The sequence below is a fragment of the Lissotriton helveticus genome, chromosome 3_1 (assembly GCF_964261635.1).
Source record: "Lissotriton helveticus chromosome 3_1, aLisHel1.1, whole genome shotgun sequence".
NCBI classification, from domain to species: Eukaryota; Metazoa; Chordata; class Amphibia; order Caudata; family Salamandridae; genus Lissotriton; species Lissotriton helveticus.
Window position 1 is genome coordinate 639567335 of NC_136061.1, and position 18730 is coordinate 639586064.

Here is an 18730-nt window from a genome sequence, read left to right on the forward strand (position 1 = left end):
TCTAACAGCAGGTTCCTCCCCTTGCGAACAGATGCCATAGCAATGCCTCCTTAGGCGGCTGGTCTGTGAAATGGCTCAGACCAAAAGGTCCTGAAGGACATAACAAGCAAAATGCCCATCCTGACAGATTTGAGTGTCAAAGCAATAGTGCTTCGTGAATGTGTCCACTGATGTCCATGTAACAGCTTGATAGATATCCTGGACAGGGCACGAAGGTGTCAGCGTAGCCGCCACCACCTTGGCTCAAATGGAATGAGGCCTCAATCCTTCAGGTGACTGCTTTTCTGCCAATGCATAACAGATTTTATGCACAAATCTATTAATTTAGAGATGGCCCTATTCTGCACTGCCCTTTCCTTGCTCCCGAGAAGCCCACTAAGAGTTGATTGTACAAAGAGTTGATTGTACAAAGAGTTGATTGTCCTTTGTACGATCTAAGTAGAAACTAAGTGCTCTCTTGGGGTCCAAACGATGAAGTTTCGCTTCGACTTTTGAGTTGGAGGGATGAGGCTGGGCAAAGAATGCCAGAAGGGTGATAACCTGCCCATCGTGGAAAGGTGTTACCACTTTCCGCAGATAGGCAGCTTGAGTCTTTACATCAGCTTGTCTGAAAAAAATACAGTGTTAGGCGGCTGGACCAAGAGTACATGCAGCTCACTCATGTGATGGGCTTACGTTAATGTGTTTGAAAAACTGGTATGCAGTTCCTAAGTGTGGGGGAGAGTGTTCAGGTCTGTTAACAGACCCGAATACTCTCCCCCACACTTAGAAACTGCATACCAATTTTTCAAATAAACGACTTAGGAGTAAGTGTGCAGGATCTGATTAAAAAGCTCCTGGTTCCTCTTGTTTAAGAGACTTACGTTAATGTGACCAGAAAAACTGTTTTCAGGATCAAGAGGCATAGTGCACAACTGAGCTTTGGCTCAAATGGGGTACAAATTAGAAAATGGTGGCATCACAAAGGGCTATGGCGCAAGTGCATGTTGTAAACGTTTAAGAACTCTTGATCACAATAGATGATTTAAGTAAACAAGGCAGTTTCAGAAACCATAAAAAATGTGAAAGATGCAACAAATAGCCTTTAACAGTGCCCAAAGAAAGTCCTTAATGGGCGAAAGACAAAAACACCAGAAGAGCACTTAAGAGTAGCTTGTAGCTGTTCAATTTGATGGATGCTGCACCTAACTTCAAACTTGTCCCAGAGTCCAGCGTAGACCAATTTTACAAATGGAGCCTGGCAGACAAAATACATCAATGATGAGGAAGATCGCAGGAAACTAGCTGCTGCTACTCAATCCCCAAGCATGGAGGTGCAGATTGCGGAGGCCCAGGTGCAGGACCATGCCTTATTGCTGCCACAGTAGATCCTCCCAAAGTTGCAGCTTGATATGAGGACAGATGCTCAAAATTCAGGATACCACACTCTCCTGGCCTAATTCAGAGCCACTAGGGATAATTTGGGGATGGTCGGTCTCTGTCTTGTTAACTTGAGCTAGGAGGGGTAGAGCTGGAAAGGGATACAGGAGTCTCAAGTTTCACACTAGGTAGAAAGAGTCTCCATAAGAGAGTCTTCTTTGGAACTCTAGCATAAAAGAACACTGACACTGTGTTCTCGGCAGTGGGTAAAAGATCGAGCCAGGGCTCTTTCCATTGCTGGAAAACATCCAGCACTACCTTTATGTGTATTTGGCATTCATGATCGGTTAAGCATCAGAGACTGAGTTTGTCTACTCTGGTGTTAATAACCAGAGATATGCCCTGGTGAGTCAGCCCTGTCCAAAGGAGCAGAGCCTCCTGGCACAGGACCTGGCACTCCACTCCACCCTGCTAGTTGCAGTACCTCATGGCAGTGCTGTTGTTTGTGAGTACCTGTACCTGCCTCCCATTAATGGATGTCAGGACAGCCTTCTCCCAGATAGCCTCACAGCCCGATAGTGATGCATCCGTCACCACCGTCAGCTCTGGGTAGAGTTAGGAAAGGAGTGTGCAACTGGCCCAATTGTGGTTTAACAGCCACCACTGCAGATCTTTTGCATTCTCCTCTGAAACCTGGACTAAATCTCATAGGTTCTCTATTTGCTGTGCCCACTGCACCTTCAGGTACCACTGCAGAGCCTGCATGTGCCATCTGCTGGGGTTGACTAGCAGAATGCAGGAAGCCAATAGTCCCAGCAGCGCAACATCATCCTCACTGAGATATAGGACAGAGGCTGATTCACTCGGATCATACTCTGAACTTTGTGGACCTTCTAACCTCATAACACACCGTAACTAGGAAGGCTTTGAAGAAAAGCAGCATCTGCAAATGAGTCATATGTGACTTCAGTAGGTTGATAGTGAACCCCAATAATGTTAGATGGTTTGATGTCTCTAGAGTGGGTCTATCACTGTCTGGGGTGAGCCCTCCTTCGAAATCCAGTAGTTGCGGTAGGGGAAGACTGACACATCCAACCTCAAAGGTCATGGCCACAACCACCAACATTTTTATAAATACCTGAGGTGCACAGGAGTGGCCAAAGTGGAGTGCTGCAAACTGGAAATGCTTCTGGCTTACTGTAAAAAGTGAAGATAATGCCTGTGGGCCTGCAGGACTAGAATATGGAAATACACGTCCTGAAGGTCCAATGCTACTATTTAGTCTCCACAACCCAGGGCAGACAAGATCCGTGCCAGCGTGAGCATCTTGAATTTATCCTTCTGCAGGAAGGAGTTTAGAGGGCAGAGATCTAAAATCTTTGTCAGAAGGAAGTAGTGGGAATAGCACCCAGTTCCTTCCTCCGAGGTTGGAAACTTTGGTCAAAAGGGTCTACATTTCCTACTGCAGAACAGATATGTCGACCTCTGTCAGCCATGGCGATTGGGGTGGAAGGTGTAGCAGGGTAGAAAGAAAAGAGAGGGCCACCTGTTCGAAGTGATGTCTCTCCCTCTTGGAGGAAATGTCTAATCCTTCCTCTTACAGTTTGGGTGCGTGTCAAAAAAGACATATCAAAGCAGTTTTGCAGTTTTGGTCGGCATAGGGGTGGGGAATAGAGCTTAAAGGTGTCCTTGATGACCTGAATGTTCTCTATGGGTGCCACAGCCTGGGCCAGAAAATGGTTGAGAAGTTTGTTGTGCTGGCGTTGGGATCAGGCACTAGTAAACCTGAAAAGCCCTGGCATATCCCTGAAAGGGGCAGAACTACTGGGGTAAGTGCCTGGAAGGGGCAGAAAACCCCATGGAACATGCTATAGTGCGACTTACTTTAATTAGTTCCAGGGCTGAGCCCACTTCCTTACCGAAGAGGCAAGAGGCACAGGATGTCATGTCATTAAGATATCCCGTAGGAAGCCTGCAGACCTCATCCAGGGGTGGCACTGAAGCACCACATTAATGCCCAAGCAATTGGTTGTGCGTAGGCCAGAACTAATAACACATTTTGCTGCATCCCAGCCATCCTGAATGGTTTGGGCTAAAGACGCCTGAAGGTTGTCCGGAACTGCTGGTAGGATTTGTCCTATCATGTCCCACAAAGTAAGGGTATAGCGACCCAGGAGGCAACTGGCACTGACAGATCATGAAGAAAAGACTGGCAGACTGGCAGAGGAGAACATGCACTTGCCAAAGACTTCCATGTGTTTGAATTCGTAGGGAGGGGGTCGTAGGAAAGGCATTAGGGTCTACTCTTCTGCTCGACACCTGTACCACCAAACTCTCAGGCATTGGATGCTGAGTAAGGAACACAGGGTAGCTCAGCTGATGCAAAGAGCTACCCCCTATTAACTTGGGGGCCAGAACATGGATTTCACTGAGTGTCCAAAGGGGTATCTGTAAGGCCTCTGTCAAATGGCAGGAGAGGTTCAGTAGATGCCTGGTCAGGATGAACAACCTCAGTAAGGATGTTGGTCTGCACTACCCTGCTAGAAAACTGCAGGTCTGGGACCATCAAAGTCTATCACACGACAATGACAACAGAAGCACTCTCCTCTATTGGCAGGCCCAGGGGAGAGACAAGACCAGTATGTGGAGAGGTTTTTAGACCATTGTCATCCTGTAATTCTGCATACCAATTGTTCTCGATATACTGTGCCACAAATTCGACCTCTGCATCAAAGTCAGTATTGTCAGTATCAGAGCCAAAGAGCTAGTATAATGTATGATTCGGCTGCATGGTAGAGGCAATGTGTTAGTCAGAACAGTTAGTCTTTGGCTACACCCCAGTGGTATCAAGTTGCACACTCGCTTAAGGTCAAGAAGAGGCCAGCTCAGAGTCAAAAACCGGTAGCACCAGTTTCGATGGCAAGGGAATTGCATAGGGAGTGTCACCAGATCCAAAGTCAGTGCCAAAGCTAGTATGGACCGCAAAGCGGGTTCAAGAGACACAGACTGTGCCAAGGGAGAAAAGGCTAGCTGACCCCGACTGGAGGCCTCTGTGAATCTTTGGGCCCCAAGGAACACCAGATGGAACCGGTGACATGCCAAACTTGAGCACCACTGACACTTGAAAGGCGTCCCCACCCGGCCCCACCGCTCTTACCTGCATGGGCTGGGCTGGTCCACATGCAAATTGAGCAACTCCCACCACCTTATGTTCTTTGAGACATCATCACTTACATTGCAAGAGGTGGAGGAGGCCTTGAGGAAAGGTATACTATTAAAAGCCCCTGGTCCGGATGCTGTGCCTTTGGACTTTTTTAGGCATAACATTGATGTATGGGCACCATTGTTGCTAAATGTGTTTAGGGCAGCTGTTATTGGCCGTATCCCTGCATCATGGAAGGAGGCAGTGGTGGTGCCGATCTTTAAGAAGGGTGATAGGTGTGGTCCCCGATGCTATCGCCCTATATCATTAATTGATGCATCATGCAAATTGTTGGGAAAGGTTATCCTGGCCAGACTGGAAACATGGGCAGATTCTGTGGGCCTTATTGTGAACTCCCAATACGGATTCAGAAGAGGAAAGGGGACGGTCGAACAGTGTCTGAATCTGGCACTAATTATAGGCAAGTACATGAAGGCAAGGAGTTCATCCATCCACCTTGCCTTCATGGACTTGTCAAGTGCTTTTGACACTGTTTGTAGAAGCAAGCTGTGGCAAATGATGGATGACATGGGTTTCGAGGAACCTCTGGTTACATTGCTCCGCAGATTGCATGCAGCAACAACTGTGGCTATAAGGTTCGGACCAGGGGGGGAAAAAACAAAATCTATTCCCTCATCCGAGGGTGTGCAACAAGGTGGCATTTTAGCGCCTTTCTTGTTCTTAGTATATACAAACGGCCTGGAGAAGTACTTGTTGGATCACTGTTGTGACTTTCCAAAGATAAACAGTAGGAGTATTCCCATGCTTTCTTATGCCGACGACACGGTACTAATGACCCTTACAGGAAATAGTATGCAGGTTTGTCTTGATGCCTTTAATACCTTCATGCTGGACCTGGATCTGAAGGTAAATTTTGCAAAATCTTTCGCAATGGTCTGTGGTCCAAAAGGGTCAAAATCCAGGAAGTTCATGGTAAATGATTTTACCATTGAAAAGGTAGACAACTTTAATTACCTGGGAAATCTCTTTAATAACAAACTGAGCTGGGCCCCATTAATGAAGGCTCGAGCACAGAGTGCCAGTCGATCCATAGAGGGCCTGTTCCGCTTTTGTGGTAAGCTGGGTCAAAAACCGGTGGCACACCTAAAAACCCTGTATAGATCTAAATGTCTATCTGTGGCCACTTATGGGGCAGGGGTATGGGGGACTGAAAGTCCTGTCACAATACAGGTCATGGAAAATAAATTTTTCAAACGCGTATTATCCATTCCATTGGGTTCATCAAATATTTTCTGCCATGATGAAATGGGAATGAGTTATGTGACTGATATCATTCGTCTCTCGCCTTTGTTATTATGGGGTAAAATATGGCTATCTGAGGACCTCCAGTTTTCTAGAGATATTCTCCTAGACTGTAAGAGTCTTGATAATGCAAAGCAGATCCCTTGGTTGTCATATGTCAGCAATATGTTGCATAAAATAGGTTTGAGTCATGTTTATGACAACCCTGAAAATATCCAGGGAGACATTAAAACCCAAATTAAAACAAGTTACAGGAAATCCTTAAACACATTATGTTCGGATAAAATACAGCACCAGTTTTATTTAACTTTCACAACCCATGTGCAATGGTGGTTTTATCTCACAAGGTTTAGGCTAAACATTCTTCACTTTCTTTTCGCCTTTCCAAAACAAGGGGGTTGGTGTGAGAGGCTGCCCCCTTGCCCATGCAATAACAGAGCTAGTCAGAATACCTTACACGTTGTCCTCTTTTGTTCTTTATATCAGGAACCAAGGATTAGATTTATCAAACCTATCCTGAAGAGGCGGCAACCATGTAATTATAAAGAAGGTTTTGACTACTTGTTATCGCTATCAACTCTTCGAGTATGTTCCGCCATGTTAAATTTTATACGAGTGTCACTCCAGATTAGGAAACGGTATGGCTAAATTTTGGCCTTAGACTTATACATTGTTGTGGGAACCTGTATTTATCTGTTGCTGTATGATGGCCACTCAATTATAATTATTGTGTGTAATAATACTGGCTGGCCTAGGGTGATTAGTATGGGTCCTATTGTCTGTATGTCCTTATTCAGTCAAATGATCTCTGGAATGTATTAGTTTATGCTTTTTAATTTTCTAAATGTGTAAATTACAGATGGTTCATTTTAAAATTGTAATCATGTTTTGTAATTTAAAATGTATACTTTTATGATTCTTTGTATGAATCGAATAAAGTTTTTGAACCGAACCGAGACATCATCCAGTAAACAACAATGTAAGCAGATGTGTTTTAGAACAGCATGAGCCTCTACAGTGTTTAAAAGATTCACACGGGAAATTTGGTGGCATGAATAGTACGTACCACTTTCAGGGTGATATCTTGGCATACTTAATGATTAAAGAAAAGCATGGCAGGAGACTGTGTGGACTATTTTTAAAGATGAATCGATACTGGTCTACCCATAATGGATACAATGGCAGAAAAAGGTGCAGTTCACAATTATAAGGGGGGCGGTATGCTTCAGCAACAATTACACAAACTGTACATTCAGAAAACAAGCATCACTTGAGATCATAACCTGGGCTATCAACTATTAGGCCAAGATTTCTCAAAATTATGGAGAGAACATAGAAAAAATCCACAACGTAATAATGAAAGAGTGAAACTTTGTTTGGAAAAGAGGAGTGTCCACAAGTGTCTGGATTTAGGAAAGTATGTCAAGTTCAGAATGACTATCACAACTAATGGCAGTTCAGGATTAACTCTGAGGGCAATTTAGTGAAGGTACTCCACACTGGCCCAGTACTAGGTGCAACATCTGTGGCCTGTATCTAAATTATGGCACCCCCTTTCTGGTGGTCCACCTCTTACCTTGCTCTAAACCTGTCCAAGTAGCCGCAGTAAAGCAACTGCTCCACTCACCCAAGTGCGCATACTAACGGAAAAGGCAAAAAGGCAGTGGTTACTCGCACCTGACTCAAGTTGATCAGTTAATATGTACAGAGAGTACTTTCTGGACAATGCAAACTTAGAAAATCAGGTGAAGGATTTAAAACACTGGAGAAGGCTGAATCCACTTCCGTAAGGTTGTCTGAAATCCTATATGTTTACGGGTGGTCGAACTTTCCAAGATAGTCTCTCCAGACAGAATACAAGGTTGAATGCAAAAGCATCCTACAAACACAATTGTTTCAGCAATCAATCTTCTTCCAGAAAGGCTCACATGCTCTCATTTTAGAGCACTCTTTGTTACAGTTCAATTACTAAATGTAATTTACAATGCAGTCACATATCAGTTATTCTACCTTACAGGACACATGCATCACTATTATACATTTCTTGTTCAAAATACATGTCTTATAGCCCTGTGTATCATATACCAGAGGCTAATGTTGGAAAGGAACGGGAATGACCTCACATTCCCCTAATGTACACCGACTTCTGTTTCAAATCCCTAGTGTGAAAAAAATGTCTCATACACATTAAATACGAATGCGAAGAACCTGACAAGAATGTTACCTCTAAGACCACACGAATGCATCTGTCCAGGCTACCTCCTTATACATATGTATTTTAATATGCTGATTGCCAAGAAACATTAAACATAAACATGCTCAAATGTGTCCACTGTATACTGCATTCCCGATTATAAAACAAAATTAAACAAGAGCAAACCATCAAATCACAAAACACATTGACAGCTCACGTAAGTCCGGTCTTACATAGTTTCAACAGAAGAATATATCTCATTAAAATCTTGATCTTCAGAGACATTTCTGTGTGTTAGGTCTGGCTTGACTGCACACCTGTATATAGCCTGTTATCAATTCTACTCTTTGGCTCCACCCAAAGGGTATGTCTCTCCCACTTAATTGTATTGGCTGTTAGGTGCCTCATTCCACTTCCTATGGAGTACTTGCACTGAAATCCCTGATGGACTATTTCACATCTCAAAAGTGATCTGAAACATCAAAATTACATTCTTTAACTTATAGACCTATATGTAGAGAAATCAATCCCTTATTGACTTCACTGCAGTAGGCAGCTTTTAATCTTTAATCAAGACTCAAATGCAAGATCGATCTATATGCTTATTTTCTTTTTACTTTTCTACCTCGAAAGAACACATGTCAAGATTTGGCTTATTACCCAACTCTAGAAAAACTACCATGAAAACGTAAAACAACAAAAATCAACAGTTGGAGAGGGTAAAGCAATCTATACATTGAAAAAAGACCAGCTCATATTTTTGACAAACAAATATAAAGTGTGTAAGAAAAGAAGAAATCTAAAATTGCAGCTTCAATTGTACAGCTCTTTCTGATGGCACTAACGAGTCATTGTAGTGAAAATCATCATTGGCAATTGCAAGGGCCGCTGTGTAGCTGAGAGACAAGATGACATTCACAACACATTGATAAAGAATGCCGCCAGGAACAATGCAAACAACTGAGTGGTCATCTAGCTCCATTCTATCGGGACACCCTGCTGCTAGTGCTGGGTTTTCATTGACTACATCTTTGAATTCCCGTACTTGTAGCATTGCTCTGCAATGGAGGCAAAGGCTCACAAGTGTCAGCTTACAATGGTCTATAAAATTAAAGCTCAAGACTGAAAAAACGACCCCCTTGACAAGGAGTAACATGTCACCAAAGGTGGGGGGTCACCGTCCCTGTGTGGTCAAGAATACAGTGTGCTGAATGGTTAAAAAAAAACAGCATTGGAAATGGTTACTTGGCTAAGATAGTTGCACAATTTTAGGAATTTTTGCGATGAACAGCCCTGGAGAGGCATTTTTGCAGAAATGTGACAGTGGCAGCAAGGGTGAAAATTGGCCAAAGGACGGCACAGTCATTGGGGCTGTCAACCGGATGCAGAAATGGTGCCACGGAGGCACAACTCGGCACTTTATTTCATTGGCTCTTTCCTGCCTCTTTTTAAGGCTCCAATGCGCAGGTACTTCATATGAAGAACATAATCAATCTTTTCCCGCCACGCTCTAGCTCACCGAGGTTACTAAAAGTAATAAACAATCAATACAATAATAATAAAAACCAACAAGGTTTACGTGCAATTAAGTTCTATTTCGTTGTATTCGAAAACCTGGAATTCTAAAGGGGGGAGGATAACGAGAGATTGCCTTTTAAGGTTAATACTTAACAATGGTGTGCAAAATAAATGTACAGAGAGAAGGGAGAAACAACACGAAGACGTGAATGACTTGGACAGAAGGAGGCAGTGGAGCGACACAGAAAGAAAGGAGAGGCTGGTAGGTAGAGACATGATGAATAGATTCGACAGGGGGAGAGCCCCAGGAGAGAGAGAATAAGAAAGCAGAGCCGGTCAATGGAGTGTAGAGCTACGAAGCAGAACATGCCAGCGTGCCCCATGGCCTGTGAAGGAATAACCCATCTGGCTGTTTTTCTGTGTATTTTGATTTGTGATATGAGTTTGCTCTCAATGCACAGTTAATGAGCGGTAGCAGGGATGTCTAGAGTGGATGTGAAAGGGTCGCTCGGCTACTAGAAAATATTTTCACTGCTGCTCTGAACCAATTTAAGCGAACTGGATTTTACTGCTCTAAAGAGCCCCGTGAGAAAAAACGTGTCATTTTGGCATTTGGTGCTCTTGCTGCCTACTCCAACATCAGCCTAGCATTCAATTAAAAGATCTAGGGCCAGATGTAGGTAACTTCAATTTACCGACTCATAAATACCGAATTTTACCGATTCGGTATTTATGAATCGGTAAATATGAAGGAGGGAGATGTAGGTATTTTTTTATTTGGAATTACCGAATCGGTAACATTCGGTATTTATATAGGAATCAATGGGCAATACCGATTCGGTATTTACCGAATCAGTAAATACCGAATCCTGCAAGGGTGCAGGGGGTGTCACTTTGACACCCTGTAGCACCCCAAATACAGGCATGTGTGACATGTGGCACACATACATGCCCTAAGGGCATGTCTGTGTGTCACATGGCACAGGTGTGCATGGACAGATGTGCATGCACACCTGCATTCGGTATTTTACCACCCAATAGGATTGGGTGGTAAAATACCGACTCTTAAGGGCCTGTGGCACTCTTAGGAGTGTCACCTACATGTGGATTTACCGAATCGGTAAAATTACCGATTCGGTATTTTACAGAATCGGTAAATTTACTGATTCGGTAAATTTACCGAATCTGTAAAATGATGGCCCCTACATCTCAATCACCAAATACCGGTCGGTAACGGCCGAAATCGTCCGTTACCGACCGGTATTTGCTCTCCTACATCTGGCCCCTATTCACTAAGCCTGTGTTACGAGGATCCAGTGAGTTCGTATAAATGCTTTAAAAACTGGATTTGACTCTGTTCGCAAGTTTTCAAGAACTTAAGATGCGTGTCCAACGGGTTAATTCATGTATGAACAATTAAACGCACTTTATGGCATACCAAATTGCCTAATTGTTTGGAAGTGTGTAAAAATTCGTACCAGAAGTATAGCTGTTTAAAAAGAAATTCTAAGAGATACCACAGGATAGTAAACATACAGTATCAAGTCACATCCTTCAAAAGACAGGGAATCTCGGGTTACACTGTGGGTCATTTGCGAGGGGAAGGGTCTGGGATCAGTCAAAAATGGGTGGTGCAAGTCTGGGAGAAAAGGTAGACTTAGCCAGGTGTGGGTGGTGCTAGTCTCAGTGTACAATAGCTAGAATCAATATATAGAGATATGCTCAGGTGTTTTGGGTGCGCTGGACTCAGTCAGGGGTGCATGGGTTCGATATCTGGCTATAGGGGGGTCAGTAAGGAGTTAACTATTTTTTTCAGTTAATAGTACGGCTGACTCAGTAGTGGGTGGTTGTAGTTACAGCTGGATTTATTTATGGTTGTAGAGTGCTGGTCTCTGCTTACAGCAGGGCTCCCTCTGCAGTACAGTGTGTCAATAGAAAGTGGATGGTTTTAACCTGTTAATGATGAGGCTCGTTCATTATTGAACATTTCTAGTCTATGGTGACAGCTGGGATAAGTCAAGAGAAGATAGTTCTAGACTTTATTTAGTGCCTATATCATTCAGTAGTGTTTTTTCTAGCTCCTTTGTACCAAAAACAGAGGAATAAATGGATACATTACCTAGGTATTGCTGGGAGTAGTCCAGAGCAATTGGTTATCGCCTCTGACTAGAACAGACATCAACCAGAAGCGAAAGATTCTACTTTGGAGAGGATAATTCTAGTATTTGATCAAACCAGAAATCAGCCAGGTTCAAGCCTTAGGTTAGAAGTAGACTCAGCCAGGGGTCGATGAATCTTGTCCTGATTACAGCCAAAATCTCTCAATTTGAGAAAGTTAATTTGCCTGGCTACAACAGAGCTAACCCAGAATTAAGTAGTCATGGTTTCTAGGTACATCTGTAATCAGTTAGGAGCAGAAGGTTCAAGTCTATGGTGATAGCCAGGCTTAAGCATACATGGTTTATTTATTTGGTTAAAGCTAGGAGGATTCTAGACTCTGAATGCAGCTGGAATCCCCTAGTGCATGGCTTTAGACTCTAGTTACAAAGCAGCGCCGTTATTTTTGGCTAGCCTTTGTTTACAGCTGAGGTTCATCACGGGTGGGATCAGAAGTGAATAATTGTAGTATGGATACAAATTTAGGCTCTAGGAGGAGTAGATGTTTCAAGTGTCTGTTTATAGTGGAACCATTCAGGATTGGAGGTTGTGGATCAGTTTAGAGAAGGGATCAATTAGAACTGACTTGTTGTAGTCCATGCTTCTCTAACGAGTCGCTTATCAACTACTGGTGGCTCTCCACCTACCTGAGAGTAGCTCTATGGAGTGTAGCTCAGCCTACGATATTAGACACTTTTACTTGATTTAATCAATATGTGCATACAGAAAATGTGAGTGTGTATTTGAGGTGAAAATCTGTGAAGAACTGATTTTTCGAGAAACATGCCTCAACTTTTAAAATATATTTAAAGCTGATATTTGAGTGATAAATCATGTGGCGTTGGGCAGATTTATTAATGATATCATGCCTTTGGTGTAAGGGCCATTGCAGCTCTCACTTGTATGAAATACCCATGTTGAGGCATTCAAAACTGCTAGAATTTTTTTACATTACCGTTGGGAATCCTTCCTGATGTACTGAGGTGATCACTGCTAATAATCTTGCTTTTGTAACCCTGCCTAGCGTGGTCACTTTTACAGCACTAATAATACTAGTAGCTCAGGATGTTTTTCATTGCACATAAGTATCTCTAGTTACGGAAATGTTTGGAGTGCCCAAATATAGCCTTATCACAAGTAAAAAAATAACAGAAGTGGACATTTCTAATCTTTGCCTACTCCTTCAATCAAGCAGGAGTGGGTGGCCCTAGTTTCAATTTCAGCAGGGATTCCTCATAGATGCATGTTTGTAGCCTATGGTAACTGACAATAGTAATTAGCCAAGGCTGGGTGATTCTAGTGTCAGGAAAGAGATTGGAACTGTTCAATTGAAAATGATAGCTCTAGCATCCGGATAAAATCAGGATCAGTAAGAAGTTGATTGTTCTGGTTTTCTAAATAAGTGGGATAAGGAACAAATGGGTTCAGCATATGGTTACATCTGGGATCAGTGATAACCAAGTTAATCTACTACCTGGTTACAAGTGACAAGTATTAGGTGTTTGTGGTTCTAGCCTCTGGTTACAGCAGGGGGTAAATTAAAAATAGCTGGATGTAGTCTCTGATCAGAGGTGGAATTAGTCATGAATGGGGTCATTCAGAAGTGGATGGTTACAGAAACTCATTGGAGCTAGGATCCTCCTGGGAACACAAGGGAACAGATGGTTCTAATCTCTAGTTACAGCTATGAACAATCAAGACCAAATGATTCTAATCTACGATTAGAGTTAGGATCAAGGAGAACAGGGTGATTTTTTTCTATGGTCACAAGTGGCTTCAGTCAGGAGCAGACAAGTTTAGCCCTTACCATTATCTCTCATTTTATTGAGCTGTAGCAGTGTACCAAGTTGTATCACAAACTCTTTGGTCCCAAGAATGTGCAGGTCTACATGGCTAAAAGGCATGAAGGTAATGAAAAAATTCATTAATGATGAAATAAAACTGAGTCCTCGTGGTAGGAAGGATTAAACGTTTACATGTCATGGCTATAAAAAGACATTGCGAAATGAAGAGAAGCCAAACTGGATGAGACTAACATGGCATTGCTGGCGGTGGTGGCAGACAGCGCCGGGCTGGAAATCACTCTGCGTTTTGAACATTGGAGGAGCAGGCTGCTGCAGGGCTGCTTCCCACTGCACCATGAGACACGAAATGCACCGCCCCACACACAAGCAGCAAGGGAAAAAACGGAGAAAGGTTAGGTGTGAGAAGCGAGGAAAAACATGGAAATTAAGAGGGAAGATCAACTCTGGAAGGGGGAAAGAATGATACTGAGACATGAAATATATACACATGATGGATACTGTGAGAGACAGGTAGACAGAAGAATGGTAGAGATTCTCTGCAAGCAAAAAGGAAAAATGTTGAGGATGGTGGAAAAAAGGCACAGCAAGAGCACTCAATAAAAGTGATGGAAAAGAAGACTGGAACGGGAAAATAGACAAAAACCCTGAAATATAAAATGAGGCTCAAAGAAGAAGAACAGCAAAGAACACGTAAAGTAAACAACAGAAGCGAGTCACAAAATGTTGAGTCAGAAGGAAAGAGTTGGTTAGTAAAGCGTGCATTTTTAGCATGCTTCACACACAAATAGAATTAAGTGACAGCCAGAAAGAGGGAGAGTGAGAGAGCCAATGACTTGTGAGAAAAGAAATGGGCTTGAAATATGTCATAGTCCAGCTTATCTGTTGGCTGGCAATCTCAAAATAATGTTCATTTATTCATAAACCATTTAGATAGTGCTCATAAACTGGTAATCCATCTAAAATTAAATTTACTGGTGAAAATATTTCATTCCCTTAAATGGAGAACAAGTATGTGCACAAATCCGTTGAGTACATGATGTTACGAGTGCAAGAATAGAAAATGTATGTAATCATAATGTTTGGATATCGTCTCTACCGTCACACAAATCCTAGAACACTTTTGAGGCCAACATTTTACTTTAGGAGGGCTGCAATGCAATCTGCACCCAAACAATGGGATAGTCTAAACTGACATAGTCAATGCAGTCCACAAGTAGAGATTTTGAATTTTTGACTCTATACCTCATCTAATTCCAGAATATGAGCAACACATTTAGGCAATTCTTACATTTTAAACACTCACAATTTTGGTAGCAAATCTAAGATCGAAATCATAATTTGGCATTACTTCGCAAAATATTAGGTACTTCCTGGCAAACCTTTGTTTATACGATAGCATTAACTTTTTAAAATCATACTTACTTGTGATCACAGTTCTCCCCATGGGTTCATTTGTTAGATTCATAAACTCTTGTGTCCCAGAGAATGGAACACTTAATAAAGCTAATAAAATATTACATACCATTAGTAAAACTACTATGTCAAGCCCCCTCAGTTCTACGATATTTCAGCCACAGAGGGACTCAGGATATTAGAGGACTATGAGGAGAGGGGAGCAAGTGATAACAAATTCTCAGAGGAAGCAAAGTATCTATTATAACACTGCCCAAGGAACTTGATGGTTAATTCAAACATTTATTATTTCCTCTGCAGATCTGTTATCTTCAAATAACTCCCCAGCTCTATCCAGCGATTCTGATGGAAGGGTTTCAAATAAAAAAAGAAAAAGTTATTTGAATACAAATATATCCAAATGAAAAGCGGCTCACTTTTTAGCTGGATACCATTGGCTCAACTATGGCAGTGCGGGTCCATTACAATGGCAGAGCCATGCCGTGTCAACCACAATACTTCAAAAAGAAGTTGGATCGCACTCACGAGTGAAGGTAAGTCATTGTCTTTATTCCATTACTCCGTAATATCAAACAGTTATCTTAAAGAGACCAACTAATTCCCTATGCGTTTCGGTCTTGTTAAGACCTTAATCACGGATAATTTGGAACAGCTATTAAGTACTAATTAGGGTGACCAACCGTCTGTAAATTTCACGGACCATCCGTCATTTTGGTGTGATGCCCGTTGTCCATAATAATTCCTTTTCACGGACGCCTTTTGTCCGTAATTTTGGACATTAATTACAGCGTTCCCTGCGAGAAGCCCCTAGAGATTAAAAGTTCTCAGGGGCTGCTCGCACTTCTCTGTTGAACTCCAGAGGCTGCAGCAGCCCTCCCTGAGCTCGCACAGACCGAGGGGCAGACCCTTTGTCATTCCGATTGAGGGTGATTATCCCCTTTCGAATGACACAGCGCCCGCCCTCTGCCTTTAGCATATCATGTGCCAGTGAGATCAGAGTTGTTAATTACAGAGGAGCTTCCCCCAAACAGAGTACTGTAGGGAATTTGCCACCTTGTGTAATTTGTCAATGTTGTACACAGAGTGAACAGGACAGGAGCAGTGACGGGACAGAAGAGGCGACAGGAAGGAGAGGGGATGGGGCAGGTGAGGTGACCGGGCAGGAGAAGTAAAGGGCAGGAGAAGTGACGGCGCAAGAGAAGTGACAGGTCAGGAGGAGTGATAGGGCAGGAGAAGTGACAGATCAGGAGCAGTGACGGGCCAGGAGAGGTGACAAGAAAGCAGAGGTGACGGGCAGGAGAAGTGGCGGGGCAGGAGTGGTGATTAGGCATGACCAGGAGCGGTAACCGGGCAGGAGAAGTGAACTGATAGGAGCAGTGAGCAGATGGGAGCAGTGAACGGGGCAGGGGAAGTGATCGGACAGGAGAAGTGATAAGGCAGGAGCAGTGATTGGGCATGAGCAGGAGTGCTGACCGGACAGGAGCAGTGAATGGGCAGGGGCAGTGAATGGGCAGGAGTGGTGACGGGGTGGGAAAAGTGACGGGGCAGGAGAAGTGATGGGGCAAGAGAGGCAACAATAAAGGAGAGGTGACGGGGCAGGAGAGGTGACCGGGCAGGAGTGGTAACCGGGCAGGAGAAGTGACAGGCAGGAGAAGTGATGGGCATGAGAAGTGAACGAGCAGGAGAAGTGACGGGGCAGGAGATGTGATCAGGATGAGCAGGAGCGGTAACCGGGCGGGAGTGGTGAAGGGACCGGAGAGCTGAACGGGGCAGGAGCAGGGAACGGGGCAGGAGCAGTGACGGAGCAGGAGCAGTGACGGGGCAGGAGCAGTAATGGGGCAGGAGAAGTGTCGGGCAGGAGAAGGTACGGGGCAGGAGAAGTGACGGGGAAGGAGAGGCAATGGGGATGGAGGGGTGAGAGGGCAGGAGAGGTGACCGGGTAGGAGAAATGACCGGGCAGGAGGACTGACCGGGCAGGAGAAGTGATGGGCAGGTGACGTGATGGGCAGGTGACGTGATGGGCAGGTGACGTGACGGGCAGGTGACGTGATCAGTATGTGCAGGAGTGGTAACCGGGCGGGAGTGGTGAAGGGACCGGAGAGCTGAACGGGGCAGGAGCAGTGAACGGGGCAGGAGCAGTGATGGAGCAGGAGCAGTGACGGGCCAGGAGCAGTGATGGGGCAGGAGAAGTGACAGGGCAGGAGAAGTGACGGGGCAGGAGAAGTGACGGGGAAGGAGAGGCAATGGGGATGGAGGGGTGAGAGGGCAGGAGAGGTGACCGGGTAGGAGAAATGACCGGGCAGGAGAACTGACCGGGCAGGAGAAGTGATGGGCAGGTGATGTGATGGGCAGGTGACGTGACGGGAAGGTGACGTGACGGGCAGGTCACATGATGGGTAGGTATTGTGACGGCAGGAGATGATGAAGCAGAAGGGGTAATGAGGCAGAAGAGGTGACAGGGGAGGAGAAGAGGTGGGTCAGGAGTGGCGATTAGACATAAGCAGGAACGGTAACTGGGCAGGAGATGTGAACAGACAGGAGCAGTGAACGGGGCAGGAGCAGTGAACGGAGCGGAAGTGACGGGCAGGAGAAGTGACGGGACAGTATAAGTGACGGGACAGGATAAGTGACGGGACAGAAGAAGTGGCGGGACAGTAGAAGGAACAGGGTAGGAGAAGGGACAGGGCAGGAGAAGGGACAGGGCAGGAGAGGCGACAGTGAAGGAGAGGCGACAGGGAAGGAGAGGAGACAGGGCAGGAGAAGTGACGGGCAGGAGAGGTGATGGGCAGGAGATGTGATGGGGCAGGAGAGGTGACGGGGCAGGAGAGGTGACGGGGCAGAAGCAGTGATTAGGCATGAGCAGGAGCAGTGACCGGGCAGGAGCGGTGAATGGACAGGAGCGGTGAACGAACTGGAGTGGTGAACGGGGCAGGAGAAGTGATGGGGTAGGAGAAGTGAGGGCGCAGGAGAAATGACGAGGCAAGAGCATTAGCAGGAGTACTGACTGGACAGGAGCAGTGAAAGGCCAGGAGCAGTGAACGGGCAGGATCGGTGACAGGGCAGGAGAAGTGATGGGGCAGGAAAAGTGATGGGGCAGGAGAAGTGACGGGGCAGGAGCAGTGATTAGGCATGAGCAAGAGTGGTGAACGGGTTGGAGCAGTGAACGGGCAGGAGCAGATAACGGCCAGGCTACGTGAACGGGCAGGAGCAGTGAACATGCAGGAGCAGTGAACGGGCTGGAGCAGTGACGGGGCAGGAGCAGAGGGCCAGGAGCAGTGACGAGGCAGGGGAAATGACAGGGAAGGAGCGGTGATGGGGTAGGAGAAGTGACAGGGCAGGAGAAGTGACTTGTCCTTATGATCCTTACCTATTTATTTATATACTATTGCATGACATCCTCTGATGTGTCAGCAAAACATACCTGTTGCCCCGAATTTTTGTCCTGAATTTTGACTCAGCCCTTGTCCTGAATTTTTACACTCACCATCCTAAATTTACGCCCATGCCAGTTGGCCACACTTGTACCAATTAGGATAACATAATCAATTACGGTTCGCTACTCCTGCAGGATTCTCGTATGGGTAGTGCACAAAGTGAATCAATAGTGAATATGAAAGATAAAGTGTGCATTCAAATAATGAAAGCGCAGACATGGCCTCACAACATCTTTGTGACAGCATCTCCTGCTTCTTCACTGACAAAATCGATGCTATCTATAATAAAATAGAGGCACATAGTTCTGGCATAAGTAGCCAGGATAACCCTACTCTGGTACAGACTGCATCTACTAACATCTATTCTTTCAATGATTTCCCTGAG

General features: G+C 44.7%; 1 protein-coding gene across 1 annotated transcript in view; it reads right to left on the reverse strand.

Moving 5' to 3' along the window:
- ADGRB2 (adhesion G protein-coupled receptor B2) overlaps window positions 1–18730 on the reverse strand; it is a 1067283-nt gene that overhangs the window by 119338 nt on the left and 929215 nt on the right. The window contains exon 22 of the mRNA XM_078680649.1: window positions 13730–13825. Within this exon, the coding sequence (XP_078536775.1) occupies window positions 13730–13825 (96 nt within the window). The remainder of the gene's footprint in view (window positions 1–13729; window positions 13826–18730) is intronic.